The following is a 16,109-nucleotide window of genomic DNA, read 5'->3' on the forward strand; positions in this document are numbered from 1 at the left end:
AGGGGCCACATGAGTAACTAAGATTGTGGTTGATGGCTGGATCATTGGCTGAATTAAAATGAACAAAAAATACATTTAATGAAAACCTCTATATTGGATTCGTGTTAAAATGGCTGCAGCGAGCAGTACGTATTGCAACAGAATCATTAAATACCGCATGTCAGACTCTAAAATGAAACTGAACTTTATACTGGCTAACTATTATTATCATGTAAAATAATTCCCCCCAAAATTTAAATGAGTAATTGCTTATTTTCCCTCCTACAATTAGTCTGATAACATGTTATACATAATGTTAACCGTGTATTAAGTTATTTTATGTCTGTTATTTGATGGGTGTTCATTAGTGTTTTTACTCTTTGTTTTTTTTTTTGTTTTGTTTTTTTTTTTACTTAATTTTTCTATTTGAATTCCTATTAGCTCCTGGGTGGTGGCATCCATTATTACTGCGGGTTACACCTTTGGGGTCATGCAGAAGGCTGATTCCGGTCGCATCATTTGAATCGCATGAAGGGCCACACACACACAAACACACACACACACAAAAAAAAAATCAGATTTCAGCAAAAACTAAGAAATGAGCATCGAGACCTCGTTCTGCGCTGTGCTTAATGTTCTCTGTACGCCGTGGTTCCACACAAAAAAGCAAATAAACAAAAATTTTTTTCCTATTTTTGTTCTCCACAAATAGATTAGTTTCACCTTTGACTTTAGCAAATATCAGGAAATTGTGTTGTGATAATATTGCCTTCAAAACTCTCTGTGACCGTGGACACAGAGAGTGGACACTCTCGTCTGCGTCAGGTGTGGGTATGATTTTCTTATTCGTATGGAAAGTGTTTATTCATGAAACGTCAAAAATACCAACAAAAATGTATTGCATTTCAAGCTGTCTTCCACAAAATGCAGACATGGATTTTGCAATAAGTGGCCTTTAGACTTCCACATAAAGTTAGAAGTTCTATATTTTGTATTGGTCTCAATTTTTAGCTTGAGTTGATAATGTCTTACATTCTAGGGTGCCAACAGAAAAAAAAAACTCTATAGGCAAGAGTTGTTGCTTTTGAAATAATTATACAAAAGCACAACCTGAGTTTCACACAAAATGTAAATATTTCATTTACATATATCCCAGATATATTTACAAAGCTGAAAGCAGCTGTTAAACAACAATTTCAGCATAGAGTAGACTTCACTGCTCTTTTTGTCAGGCAAAAAGAGCAATGAAGATGTGGGAGAATTGAAGTCACTAAACATCTTTGAAACATTCAATAATAACACTCAAATATTTTCTCAATATTGTGCAGAAACGTGCAAGTCTACACAAAACATTTTCATATTTGACGGGCTATAAAAGGAGAAACTGGATATGCGGAATTCATTTTGTGTTGGAACATTATGACAAAAAGTCATTAATTATAAAGAACAAAAAAATGCTAATTGCTGGCATTATTAATACAAAAGAATCATCCGAAACCGTCTGGCATAAATTTCATTGCCTTTCTCTGACATCTGCCACTATTAACGTCTCTTTCGTAGAAAAGTCTGAATCAGGATTATTCCAGAATGGGTAAGAAAACTCCCGACTGCTTGCACTACAAGGAGGCATAGCTATCCATCTCTGCTGTTAGGTCTGTTAAACATGAAGGAAACTTTGTGCTACTTTTTGCCTTAAACAAATAACTTTATTACCAAATCAAAACTTTGAATGTGTCAGTAAAGTAGCACAGCCCAAACTTAAATACGACAGCGAATCATTTCTCTAAATTGTCTCTCTAGCATGGCCTTACCTTCTCCCACACAGAGTATGTGCAAGCTTTAAAGACTAGTTCCCTCATATCCAGCTCGCATTCGGGCAGCCAGTGACAGATTTCCACATCTATGCCTGCGCCTTGAAGCTCGACGAACTAGTCTTCACTGAGTTCTGAAACTGCAGCAAAAGACTGCAACGTGATCCTGAACGTCAGCTGAAGGCTTCGCCGTCATCCAACCCTTCGTATTAAGTTACAGAGTGTGGATGGGTAGCTGCAGCTAACCAGTGGCGCAGCATCGCAAACAACACCGACTGAATTATTCCACACATTCAGTAAACTCCACAAATAAGTATGAGACTCGTAACAATTCAAGAAAAAGTCAAAACAAAGGTTTCAAGGTTTCTTAACATTAATGAATGAATCTAGTTCCAGATCAATGCATGTTAGCTAATCAGCATCATTGTTACTCTGGGATTTTGTGTGGCCATTTTTTTTTCAATTGCAATATATTTTCATATTATCATGTTAGCAAAGCTGTATGTTACATATTTGATCTAAGGAATGTGGATTTCCCTTAATAATCTTATGGGTTTTTTTCCCCCAACGATTACAACGCAGTTCACAGTGAGAGACTTCAGTAGCTCCCTGTCCGTCACTTTGATGTGATCCGTTTTCAACTCTGCTCAGATACTGAGAGAGACCTGAGCAAACAGCTAGTGTGAAACTTATCCTTTGCAACGTTTCATTGCTGATAGGAAAACTTAAAAAATCTGTAAAATAGAGAAGGGTTAGTTTGAATTTTTCTGAAGGAATACGCTGTTGTTATCATTAGTTGTTCTTTTATCTGAAGTAAGAAGCAGTGGGTTTGTTAGAAATAAGTCCTGAAAGCACTAAATGGCTAACAGCTAGTCACATAGACCCCAATCTTAGCTAATTTTAGCAAATTAAGGCAATCGGTAAATGATTTACATCCATAGGATACAAGAGCATTTTAGCTGACATTACTCAACGTTTTGGTACTAAAGTTATGTAGAGTGAAGCTGCACAAAGCATCAGTCGTCTTTAACTGGAACTGATCAGTTGTTCCAAGTATGCAAAGGGTGCAGCAAAATTTGGACTGTGTAACAGGCTTTTGCACAGCATTTCGAATGCTATACCTGGGTTTTTCTTGTCACGATCAGATCATTTGGGCTGATCACTTAAATACAAGGTTGTATCCTATCAATATGCACATTTCAGTTCAAGTTACAGAATGGAAACTATTACTAATAATAACATTACAGAACATCACTTCAGAAAACACCTAAACTCTAGCAACTAAAAGGACAAGTGAACAAACAAAAACAGAGATTGAAGGTTGATCTAAGGAATCTGCACGAATCCCCCTGACAGCCACTTTTTTCACATTTCATTGAAGAAAAAGTAATGCAACTTTGAGTCATCTCCACTTAGACTGTCAGAACCACTTGCCCCCTAACACTTATCATGAAGAACCTCCTAAGAACAAAACTTCAAAAACGGTTTCAAAATGTAGCGAGCGGCGTGAGTTTCAACAACAAGCTTACGGAACAAAAATGCTGGAAACCTGAGCAAAATGCTCTGATGAACAAGAAATTGTCAGCTCCAACAGGAGTGAAATTTGAGAAAACAGCAGAGGGCTTTGCAGCAAACAATAACGAAGCTCATAACATGTCTGCTTATCAGCTCGAGCCTCTCTCTGTCTAGGAGAAATGCTGGGGGCTCTCAGCGGCCTTTAATTTCACCCCGACACCACTCTAATTAACAGGTGCTTGGACTCTGGTCAATTAGCAACCTCCAAATACTTTATATCCAAAAAAAAAAAAAAAAAAAAAACAGACATGTTTTTGTAAATAATGAAAACCGTCCAATTAGTTAAAGGGTTGTTTTTCTATTCTTTGGCAAATAGAGCCAAAATATCTAATGTGTCATTTTTATTTATTTTTTGCAGATTTTTCTTATTCTGTGTTGGTATATAATCTCTTCCTCAAATTTTTTTCAAAGATTTGAAGTTTGCGGAAATCTCCACACCTGACTGAGTTTAGGATGTAAGGCGTCTAACAGCCACGAAGCCAAAGCGTCAACGTATTGATCCCTGACCTACTTTGTTATTTCTTTAACATCTCGCTGTAAAGTGAATTGTTCATCGCCAAACTTCTCCTGAATCACTGGCCAGATCTGATCAATCACCCATGATGCCATAGCTGAGCAAGCTCTGCACTGGAGGTAGTTTCTCCTTTTAAGGAGACTCCCGGTGGACGCTCTTAGACATAAAAGCTTTCTTCACAGCACCTGAACACCTCTCTCTCTCTCTCTGAAGTTCTTCATGATTCAATAAATAGTTGATTAGAGTGCATTCATATAAGAAGTATTAATATCCTTGCCTGTGATGCCTTTTTCAGGCAAAGCAGTAAGGCCAGCACACAGTTACAAGGAGGTAACCATGGCTAAGAGATTCATTTAAAACATCTCCTTTTCAAAGTAAACCATTGAAAGACAGGTCAACAGATAAGCTTGAACTAAAAGAGCAACATCGACCAAAATATCATAAAGTACCTTTTTACAAAGCATGAATAGCACTTTGAGACAAAAAGGCAGGTTTTAACTTCATGTAGGTATGAGCTAGCTACTCTGTGAAGCGCCTCCTTTACCAGATATTAAAGCTTAGCGATATAAATAACAGGCATTGTAATTAGCCACCATGTAATGAGAGTGACCCTATTAAAGCTGACGGGTCACAAGCCGATTTAGGTTACCAAATCACATGCGCTATGAATTGTACTTTTACATCGCATACAAATCCTTGTTTCTATTCTCACTCGTTTCCCTCTGCTGGCTCTCGAGACAAACTCATCCTCCTCCCTCCAGAGGAGCAAAAGTATCAATATTTATGCACTGACTGTGTCCATAAATACCAACGGCCAATCCAGAAATCAATGCACGCCTGTTACATATTTTAATCTCCCCATGAAGGTCACATTACTCAAACAATGCCTGAGAGGCCGAAGCGTGCACGCTACGGCTGCCAGAGGCGTTCACGTGCACTCTGCCTTGACCCAGACCTGACGACTGACGTCACCGAAACACACACTGCGTGTGGAAACAGAGAGGAATCGTCAACTATAAACTAATTCATTAAATAAAAACATTATGTGGCAGATGCTGCATCTGAAGGGAAGATTTGCTTTCAGGATTTAGACTTGTGTAACTTATGTACATTAGAGATGAGGAAGAGGAGAAGAGGAGCGATCATTAAAGCACTGTTAGGTTCCAGAAGTGCGACTTAAATGTCTTATGTCGTACTTTTATTTTATTGCTAAGCCACAGGGATGACTCAAACAACTTCTCTGCAGAAAGCTGTAAACTTTGGCAAATCACTCCGACCTACATGGAGGCAAAAAAGAAAAATGATTGATGGGCTGCCAAAATAATTCCTGCCATCTTATGAATTTGTCACTTTGCTAACAGAGTCTATGAAAGTTAGATGAACATTTTACAATCTTGTTAAAACTGGTTACATTATTAAAAGGCCACATTCATCCTGTGAGGCGAAAAAGAGAGCCGGTAGCAGATTGAAAATTTAATAAGCTCCATGCAGGTCCTGGAGATTGAGGAACTTGGCAGTGACTTAGTTTTGATAGACTAAATATTGGCACAAGATGATTTAGCTCCATTGTGTCATGCATGAGCTCAGGCAGGTCACAAAAACAGGGCGATTGTGCAAACATGTGATAAATCCATATAAAGGACTTCCTCCAGCTTTTAATCAGAGGTAAGAAGCAAATGTTTTCAAAGTTGTAGCTAGTTCAGCTCGAGAACATTCTATGATTTCAACCTTCAATGCACAATATTTGATGGTGTGTCACAATATGCACGCTTTCCAGCATTAAAACCTCTGGCTTTGCCTTGGGATGCCACGGCGCTGTTGAATGATTAAAAAGTATAATGTGACGCTTACATATGTGGCTATCATGACAGGTCAGGCTGCACAGGAAGGCCTCTGGTGTCAGCTGAGCTCAGACACACCTGACCTTGGAGGAGACCGAGCAAGGACTGAGCTTTTCACTGGTGCAGAGAAAACAAAACAAATGCTGACTGTTTTTACTGTTAGGTAAATATGAGCTACAGGTGGCTAATCACCAAGTTGTTTTCCAGCAAAAAAAAAAAAAAAAAGACACGGCGTAGATTGTGATGCAGTGTGGAACCATTATGCCAGGCTGTTGGCATGAAGCAGTGATGAAGCACTTCTAGGTTTCATTAAAAAAATGACTGGCAAACTATCACTGAGAAAACTTTTAGGTGTAATGTAAACATGCAGGGTTTCCCAGAGTGTTTTATAAGCCTGACGGGCCACCAGGCTTTACTTGTGCCCCGACCAGGCTAAGCATTGCTTATTTATTTAAGTCTTTTTAAAATGTTTGCATTTTTAAGACTTCATAGCTGGTGTTCAGGTATTAATCTTCCAAACTTTCAATAACACATGATTATCGGGTGGTATTTTCAAATTTTCTCTCAACGTTAAACATTTTTTAACTCAAAAGCACGACGGGCCGCTGGATGAATGACTGACCTACCGACCAACCACTGGGTTTAGCAAGTTTTCTGGGGGAAACCTTTAGGGCTGAAACGATTCCTCGAATGATTCGAGTACCTCGATTACTAAAATTCCTCGAGGAAAATTTACCTGCCTCGAANAGAAAACAAAACAAATGCTGACTGTTTTTACTGTTAGGTAAATATGAGCTACAGGTGGCTAATCACCAAGTTGTTTTCCAGCAAAAAAAAAAAAAAAAAAAAAAAAAAAAAAAAAAAAAAGACACGGCGTAGATTGTGATGCAGTGTGGAACCATTATGCCAGGCTGTTGGCATGAAGCAGTGATGAAGCACTTCTAGGTTTCATTAAAAAAATGACTGGCAAACTATCACTGAGAAAACTTTTAGGTGTAATGTAAACATGCAGGGTTTCCCAGAGTGTTTTATAAGCCTGACGGGCCACCAGGCTTTACTTGTGCCCCGACCAGGCTAAGCATTGCTTATTTATTTAAGTCTTTTTAAAATGTTTGCATTTTTAAGACTTCATAGCTGGTGTTCAGGTATTAATCTTCCAAACTTTCAATAACACATGATTATCGGGTGGTATTTTCAAATTTTCTCTCAACGTTAAACATTTTTTAACTCAAAAACACGACGGGCCGCTGGATGAATGACTGACCCAGCGACCAACCACTGGGTTTAGCAAGTTTTCTGGGGGAAACCTTGAACATGCGAATATGGAATTATGAGAAAAATAATGTGCTATAAACAGGATTCAGTTCTTATTTTTCATCTCCATGATCTCAAAGCAATGTGTTGACCAATATTAATGGTTCATACAACCACCTTATTTTGAGTACTGTCAATTAGTCGTGAACATGCGCATCATTTCTATAAAAACGTACACTGAAGCGTGACAAAAACATGTCTAAACTGAGGAAAACCCAACACTCTGCTTATTTAAGTGACGGTTCCTGTTCCTCGTCACACCAGTACAGACACCCTTGATCTCAGTTACTTGGATTTTCTCAAACGTCCCAAAATCCTCAGAACCTGATATTATCTTCTGAAGATTTTTGTGTCATCCTGACAACGGAGGCTTCGGGATAAATAGTCATACTCTGCTGCCAAGGAGAATCCTGGATAACTCACGTGCATCAATAAAACAAAGAGAACTAATCAGTCCATTAGAGAAGAAAAAAGGAGCTGTTGAGTGAATGGTGCGTAGCAAGGGAAGAATGTGGTCCTGGGTCAGCCAGCAGCATCTGAGCGTTAATAAGGGGAGTAATTGAATTAGAGGATCAGTGAAGGCCCGTAGTGTGGGCGCCACGCAGCTCTAATTTCATTACAAGTGATGTAAACATGAGGTTTGCCCCCAGCCCCAGCGCTTAAAGCCTCCAATATTGATACATGCACAAAAACACAAACACTCACCTACCATCCACGCTCATTGGCAAAGGTACGCTTATGTTCCCCTTCCAACGTGAAGAGCTACAATGCAATGGTTTAGGACCAAACCATATTCATGTATGTATTTAAAGTTTAGGCAGAAATCCAATTCAGAATTAGTTAACAACACCTAAAAGCTGCTGCTCACAAAGACACTTTATTCAGTCTGACTAATTTTGAGCTATTTTACATATATAAAAAAACTGCCAAATATTAGTCTCTACATGTGCAAAAGTGGTAGAGATGTACCTCAAAAAATGTTCTACTGGAATTGCAGACAAAGGTGGTTGAATACATATACTGGTAAAAACAAAAAACAAAAACGAAGTGCAAAAGCAGACATGATTTACCTGTCAATTCACAATTATGCACCACTTCATGTTCACCTATCACATCTATCACAAGTTCAAGAGGTGTAGCTTTGTATGCAAGGTGATAAGGTGATGATAAGGTGCAGACACTGCCAGTAAATCTTGTGCTGCACAAGCATTTGGGATGGTAAAAATTATTTCGTGATGTAAATAACTTTGAACTGCCTTGCTGCTGAAATGTGCAAAACTTGAAATAAACTACACTCAATATTTTTAGCTTTGTATGCTGCCTATACTTTGCCATACCGGGACCGGGATGTTAAAGGTTCTTGGCCTGATGATTCACGTTGCCGTCAAACTGAATGCAGCTCAAATAAGCCCTCAGTTCTGACGATAAGCCCCGAAAAGAGACGGCTTCCATATCAATTTTCAAGTGGAGCATAAAGAGCACAGTAATGAAGCAGAGAGAAAGAGAAACACGTGTTTCGCAAATGGTGTTTGGAGAATCGCCTTGCCAAGCATTGCATATCACATTACAACACAAGCCACTAAATTGCTAAATTATCTTCACAACAGACAGCAAATCTGCTCATGCAACCCACATATAGAAAATGTCTGAAAAAGGATATTTCAGTATAAATAGATACTTAGTCACTTCGCTAACGTAGCAGCTCCTTCCTCTTGCGCTCTATGCTCCCTGAGAAAATTGCCATTTTTACCACATCAGTCAGTGTTCAGACAGTTTTGCATGAAGCAAAGAGATCCTTTGTAATTTATAGTTGAGCAGGGGAACCTGTTCCTAGAAAAAACTGTGCTTTGCTTTGTATCTTGTTGCTCACCTACTCCAAAACAATAAATAATAAACATCAAACTCTCTCATATTTTACCAAGAAAAATATCTGTTTCTTTGTTTGTTTGTTTTTTATCTGACTACACTGACATTAGATGAGATGTAATGTGAACAGAATGATAAAGCAAATCAGATGAACTTTGTGTCTCCGAAGAAATAGACCACATTAAAAATGCAAGTGATGAAAGTGAGAGCTTTCCTGTGAAGCATTTAATTTCGCTTGTGTTTTACGATCTGTATTTTAACACTTTTTTAGGTCTAAAAGCAAAACCAGGATTTTCTATGGGTGTTTTCACACTTGATAGTTGATGTTCTTTAGCTTTGCATCTTTAGCACTTATGGCCTCCATATGCTTCTCCCCACTTGCAAAAGCACAATGCATGGGACTCTGAAACACTCATGTTCCAGTCACGAGTGCACAAGTCTTACTGCAGCCTCTAATAAAAACAAAATGACCCACAAGAGAAATGATAGTGTGCATTAAGTGGCTGTTTTTTTTATTTTAACTTAAGTATAAAGATTCAAATATTATCATGTACAGTGGACTCCTGGTGTTTAAGGGGATTAGACACCACAGCTGCAGTGAATAGCTAAAATCCTGTCAATCTAACTGCCTATTTTAATATGTCAAAGACCAAATATACCTTAATATGCATTAATACTGTGCACACAGTGGAAACAGTCTTAGCCCTACCGCATATATCTACAGTCCTAATTATTTCCACTCTTCCAGGTTACAGCCAATCAGTGCCAAGGAAAATAAATGCAGCTACTGGATTGGTTGCTTGAATTGCAAACGCCAGCCAATAACACATCAAGCAGCATATCACCCAGATTTTTCAGTTTCAATTGAATATCTGAGATATAAACTAAAAATTGTGACTTTTGGAAAACTTGGAGGAACATGTCAGAAGTTCAATAGGTGTAAATTACATGAGAATGCAGATTATAAATCAGTCCCAGCTAAATGCGATCTGTATTTCTCTGCATTATTGTTCCGTCTTATGACTCCTCTGACATGGCTGATACCCACACAGAAACAGAAAGATCTCACTATTATTCATGAGCCTGTCAGACTCTTTCGCTTTAATTAACTCCAAACGATGCCAGTCAGTCAGTTCCCTCCCAACAGGATGCTGGATGACTAAAACTGAGAGGCAAACAAAAGCTGACTTTTACTAATTATTTCAGCTAATTATTTATCTGACCACTTGGGGTCTTTCATAGAGTAGACACCCAGTAAATGTTATAAGCTGAATTAAAATAAAACAAGATGGATACATCACAGAAATGTATCATGCTCGGGCATTATTCCACCTCAACGATCCAAATAATTGTCAGGACTTTTTAGATACGACTAGCCGACCTAAAGTATCAGTACCTGAAAAAAAAAAAAGTTACTATTTTGAAATAGTGCAGAAAAATCTTGTACTAGCACAGGCTATTTTTAACTAGTCCGGTGTATTTGTCAACTATTTAGTTGACGTGACGGCTGAACATCAAGGGTATTGAATATATAAACAAAGGGGCTGCTGTGACCCTTCATGTACTTCAAATGATGGAGTTTGATCTTCTGGAAATTATCCATCAGTTCCTCATGCTTACACCCACTTAACTCAAAATTTTCAAAATGCCAGTGTATTAAACTGTGTGACAGCAGGTTGACTTTGTCATCAAATTTAGCTAAATGTATTTAAGAAAATACAAGGTTTCCCCCAGAAAACTTGCTAAGCCCAGTGATTGGGTATTAGGTCAGTCATTCATCGAGTGGCCCGTCGTGTTACAAAACATAATTGGCAAAACAAAAATGTTTTAGTAACAAAACAAAAATGTTTTGTAACTAAAACATTTTGAGTTACAAAATGTTTAAAGTTGATGGGAAATTTGAAAATATCACTCAATAATTATGTATCATCAGAAGATTGGAAGATTAATTCCTGAACACCAACTATAAAGTCTTAAAAATGCAAACATTTTAAAAAGACTAAAATAAAATAAGCAATCCTTAGCCTGGTGGGGGCACAAATAAAGCCTGGTGGCCCGCCAGGCTTAAAGTACACCGAGGAGAACCCAGAAGTAGATGTATTTAACCAAAGATTGGATTATTTTCTTTACATTTTCAGATAAAGTCTGATTTTTTTTATCCCCAGACTGAAAGCATCCCTTCTATTAAAACCAGCTTTTGTTCTTTAAGCTTTTGCTCACAAACTTGACGGCGCAGTGATAGTCGGCTGCATCAAAGGGAAACCACCATCAACAGAACGCTTGTGAAGTTTGCTGATTGCATCTCCGTCGTAAAATACCAGAGCTGCAGGCTGATGGAGTTTTCTGAAGAAGTCCCCCACAGTGTTACACAGGACCACGTAATATTTGTAATTATTGACTCTGTGACAGATTTTTTTAATTCATCATCATCATCATCTCTTTTTTTTATTCTTGAGGGACCTAACATCACTGCCCCTCACCCACACTTTAAATGACTAAAATCCCTACTTTTCCTTGCCTTTATCTGTTGTCTGCCTCTAAAGAATCAGACACATGGTTACTACAAACAACTAGTCATGTTTTTTTGTGATATTAGACTCCTTCTAATATTATGATACATATGTGAAAGTAGATGAGGTCTGAAAGTAGTCTCCTTCGGTCAAAGGTTCTTGTTATATAAGTCTCATTAAACATTAAGTCTTTAAACAATCTTCATGTGAAATGATACAAAGATCTTTGGGAATAAGAAGGACAAATATTTTACTTTCCACTTTATTTCCAGCCATGCTCAGTTGCTTTGAGCATGCTGCTGCGCGTGACTGAAATGCCAAGCAAACCCTGAAGACATGCTGACAAGCTAATTATCAAGCAGCCCTGTCACAAGTGGGCAGAAATTTTAAAAATAAGGTTCACACCACCATCATTATGTAAACAATCACAGTTCTTGGTGCTAACCTCACACCCCGCCAGACTGCAGCTGGCGGACTTTAACGCAAGGGGGTCACACTCTCGGCGCGAGACGGGAGGGTTTGAGGGATCTGCGAGCCTTTTGAGAACCCGAGCCTTTGTCTTTTGCATTTTATCCAAACTAATCTTAATTAACATGCCATTAAAATTTGCGATCGAGTCAACAGCTTTGTTATTTGGAAACCGCGCAGCCAAAATTGTTCCTCAAACTCATCACACCATTAGCAAATGTCAGCTCCATTGTGAGTCAACACACAAAAACTGTTAATAACAAAGCTTCGGTTTATGGCTTTGTGAAAAGATGTCACCCGTAACATGAAAACAACAGTATGCTAAGTGCTGACGAGACATTGGAAGGAGGGCCAGCAGCCTCCTGGGCACAATTACGCACATAAATACTCAGCTCGTTCTGTTTTGCTGCACTGGAGTCTAATTAACAGAGATTACTTAAACTGGCCTACACACAGTGGGAGAAAACAGCAGAATTACCACCAGTCTATGTGGGACTACACATCGCCAAGGAATCCCTGAAATAGTCTAAGCCTGCAAAAGCCCCAGAAAACTCATTTACCATCCGTAAAACTTTCAGCAACATGGCTACTGGATCAGAATAACAACACATGGAATTACGGGAGGCAGACAGAAGCAATTCAATACATTTAGTAATCTATACGCGATGCAAGCAACTTGCTGAAGTTCGAAAAAGAAATCGGATTTACAGAAGTCTGAATGCAGCATAGTTATCGGTGAAAGACTTCAGAAACTGCTGATCTGCAAGGGTTTGCACAAACAACCATTTCTACGGTTTATTGTCAGAAAAAGAGAAAGTGAGGAGCAAAACAAAAAAAAAACTGCTTCATGGTGAGAAGGTCTAAAGTGGGATGGGGAGATGGATGTGAGATGATAGGAAGACAATAGAAGCTTGAATAACCACTTTTAACAAACAAAACATCTGGAAGACCATCGCTGAACATACAAGTCATCAAACTTTTAAGGAGACTGATTAAGGATCGTACTTGATGCCACTCCTTTCATTTAATAAGATAAAACTGAGGCTAAACTGAGCCAAGACTCATCAAAATTAGACAGCAACAGACTGGAAAAACACTGCCTGATCCGATGAATATTAAGATGATGAGACAGAAATATGCATGGATCCTCCTCAGCTTTCATCAGTGAGTAAAGCTGGAGGTGGTAGCGTAAATGTCGTGGAGGATATTTTATTGAGAAACTCTGAAACTGTGAAACACCACAGCCTACCTAGGCAACGATGTTGATGCCTTTATGGCCGCAGTGAACCCATCTTCTTATGGCTAATTCAGCTGGATAGTACAACGTCACAAAACTAAAATCATCAAACTGGTTTCTTGAAGAAAAGGTAGTTCTAGAGTAAAAATGGTAGCCAAACCAGTATAAGCCAGTTAAAGTGGTCGATAGGTGTGTGGTAACAAGAAGCAGCTTTATCTATAGTTCACCTTTGAGTACAAAACTGACGATCAGAGCTATCCTGTAAGTAAATTGTATTACTTTATATAGGAAATTACATCTTTTTAAACATTTTCACTCATCAAAATACCAACAAATCTGCTTCTTTGACCTCAATCAGAACCAGGAAGGATTCAAAGAACATAAACCGAAGAAGGCGCAGCTCATTTTAAAATGAACCCAACTACTGAAGGCAAGATTATTTGTGGTTCACCAGTTAAAGGGAGAGCAAAATAAACGCCAGAAAAAAGCTGAAGGCGAATGCCTCCAGTGGAGACTCCGACTGCCCCTAATAGCCCATGATATAGTGAGCGTCAACAAGCCATCATCTCACTTTCACACACAGCACTCACCAGTAACTCTTGATGGAGCTTTTGGTGGTTCAGGGACTCTTGGTGTAGTTGTGGAGCTCTGCTGTTGTCCTCTAGAGGATGAACGTTGTCCACACAGTGAAGGGGCAAAACATCATTTTTCAGCTGAAAAGATCACAAGGATGAAGTCAGTCACTGCTCGTTGGTTCTGTCATCCAAGGAAAAGAACTGTCCTTGTGTAACACATATATACTTGCAAACAATATCTGAATTACTGATTATTATACTTTAATTTTATTCTGGAACCATCAGTTCACATCAATCGACGGCGTCAAGGTGTAAAAAAAAATGTTTAACGAGATTCAGTTTCAAAACTGCTGGAATCTTTCGCCGTACTGTTCCTACGGCTTAACGTCACTTTAAAATGACGCTAGTTAAAGTGTTAGCATGACCAGAGGTTTTTCCAGAGCCACACTGACTCTGCTGGGCACTGTTGGTTAGTCTGCTTAAAGGTGGCTGCTACACTTTTCCCTTGCTCACAGAAAATATCAATTTGACTGGAAAATTTGAAGTGAAAAAAAGAAAAAAAGAAAACGCAGACAATTATGGCCTAATAACTGAAGTAGGACTAATTGTCACTTTTAAAATGTCTGTGTTCAAAGCTTGTTGTATTTGTGTTATTATAAAAAGTAGAAGATGATGTGTTTGAGTCTCAGCCTGTACTTTTTTTTCCCATGCGTGCCCAGGCTCTCTGCAGGTCCCATGTTAGGCTAATTGGTGTCTGCCCTGAGCTATGAGTGTGTGCGTGCACGGTCTTTTGTCCCATATATCTCGATGCTGCCCCGTGATAGACCGTGTAACCTGAGGTTTATAACCCTAAAATTCGAACTTGTCGCCATTTCACAAAGAAGTTTGTTTATGACACAAAGTCAGTACATGACACTTCCACTCAATGAGAATTTCGTGCTGGCCCCAGCCTTTTCAGCAAAGGCAGTGAAGTGATTTGACACCAAGCAACTTGAGGTGTGCAAACAAAATATGATTTTACCTTAATGGACAGCTTCAGTTAAATAAATGAACAACAAAAAAAAACCTGTTGATACAGTATTTAATTGTAGATTTCAGGTGATAAAAATCAAATAACAGCACTGTCCCACGAGAACGTTGTCTGGTAGCGCTTTCAGTGAGTGACATCAGGGCAACTAGATTGTGGCCTCTATCTTGATTGTATTAGCTCTCCTCAGTGCTTAGCACAGCTTTGTTTACCCAACAAACACTGCAAAGCGTACTGCTTAAAAATAACACTGAAGAACTCATTCAAGCAGATACTCACAAACCCACTAAAGTGTAAGATGCCAGCAAGGTAAAAATAACATCCTCTCTCTGTGTTCAACCACTTAGCGACTGAGGTTGATAGCACTACCTAAGTCGCTTGTTATTGCCAAGCTAGTGGTGCTGGCTGGAAATAATAATGCCCACTATTAAATTATTCATGGTTCCAGTCAGGTGGAACCAGATGCTGCTTTTGTGTCATAGAAGGAGAACTGTAACTCGACTCAAGTGTAAAGGGCCATCGCTGCGTGGAGACAAGCACTTCATCCAACAAGCATGGATGCTGCTGAGCTACAAGCAAAACAACACGGATGTCATGACATTCCCTTGGCTGCTTCCATGCCATGTTTTTCCTGGGATCTTTCAGAGGACAGTGGTTCAGTAGGGTGGGCTGTAGAGGGACAAAGCCCCAGGATGCAGTTTACTGCCCCAGTCTGTTGTACTCTGTCGGTACCCAACATTAACATTTGTGGCCAAGGCCAGAAGATGACCTTTTTTTTTTTCTTTTTTTTTTTTTTAAATCCACGCCGTGTTTTAATGCTGAATACTAATGCTGTGCTGCTTTGTGCCCGCCACTCATGGGAACAAGTGATGCTATTTTTAACCGCTTGTCCCCAGCTGCACATCTCCAACCAGGGGCCAGTGGGCAATTAGTGTTTGTTTCTCATGGCAGAGGCAGCGCTAGATTCTCTCTAACCCAGGAAGACATCTGGAAACGGGGTGTTTTTGTCCTGTACCTTACCCCCGCCGCAAGGCAAGGCTCTCAAAGCAACAACTGTGCCGTTGAACAGCTCCTCCTTTTATTGCACGCAGGTTGGTGTGTCGTCTGCAGCTATTTATGTGTTGCGATATCATTTTGCATGTTATTTATTTTTGTTGTTCACTGCCACTAATAACATTTTTTAAATCCTAGAAGAACAAATTACAAATTACAATAGTACAAAGTTAGCAATTTCTGAATTTCTGACTGCTTTTTTTCATAAATACGTTTCAAAACAAACAAAAATTATTCCATTCAAACTCACTGCTGGAAATTTTGCCTTCAGAATATATAAAAGGTAAACAAATCTCCAAGATCTAGATGGCGGCTTTAAAGAATAATCAGCTAAACAGA

General features: G+C 39.0%; 1 protein-coding gene across 14 annotated transcripts in view; it reads right to left on the reverse strand.

The window, feature by feature from the left end:
* rimbp2b (RIMS binding protein 2b) overlaps positions 1 to 16,109 on the reverse strand; it is a 90,870-nt gene that overhangs the window by 61,651 nt on the left and 13,110 nt on the right. For all 14 annotated transcript variants that reach the window (XM_016679177.1, XM_016679178.1, XM_016679176.1 and 11 more), the window contains exon 3: positions 13,706 to 13,828. In XM_016679177.1, coding sequence (XP_016534663.1) covers positions 13,706 to 13,828 — 123 coding nt within the window. The remainder of the gene's footprint in view (positions 1 to 13,705; positions 13,829 to 16,109) is intronic.

This window comes from Poecilia formosa, unplaced genomic scaffold, assembly GCF_000485575.1.
Source record: "Poecilia formosa unplaced genomic scaffold, Poecilia_formosa-5.1.2 Scaffold204, whole genome shotgun sequence".
NCBI classification, from domain to species: domain Eukaryota; kingdom Metazoa; phylum Chordata; class Actinopteri; order Cyprinodontiformes; family Poeciliidae; genus Poecilia; species Poecilia formosa.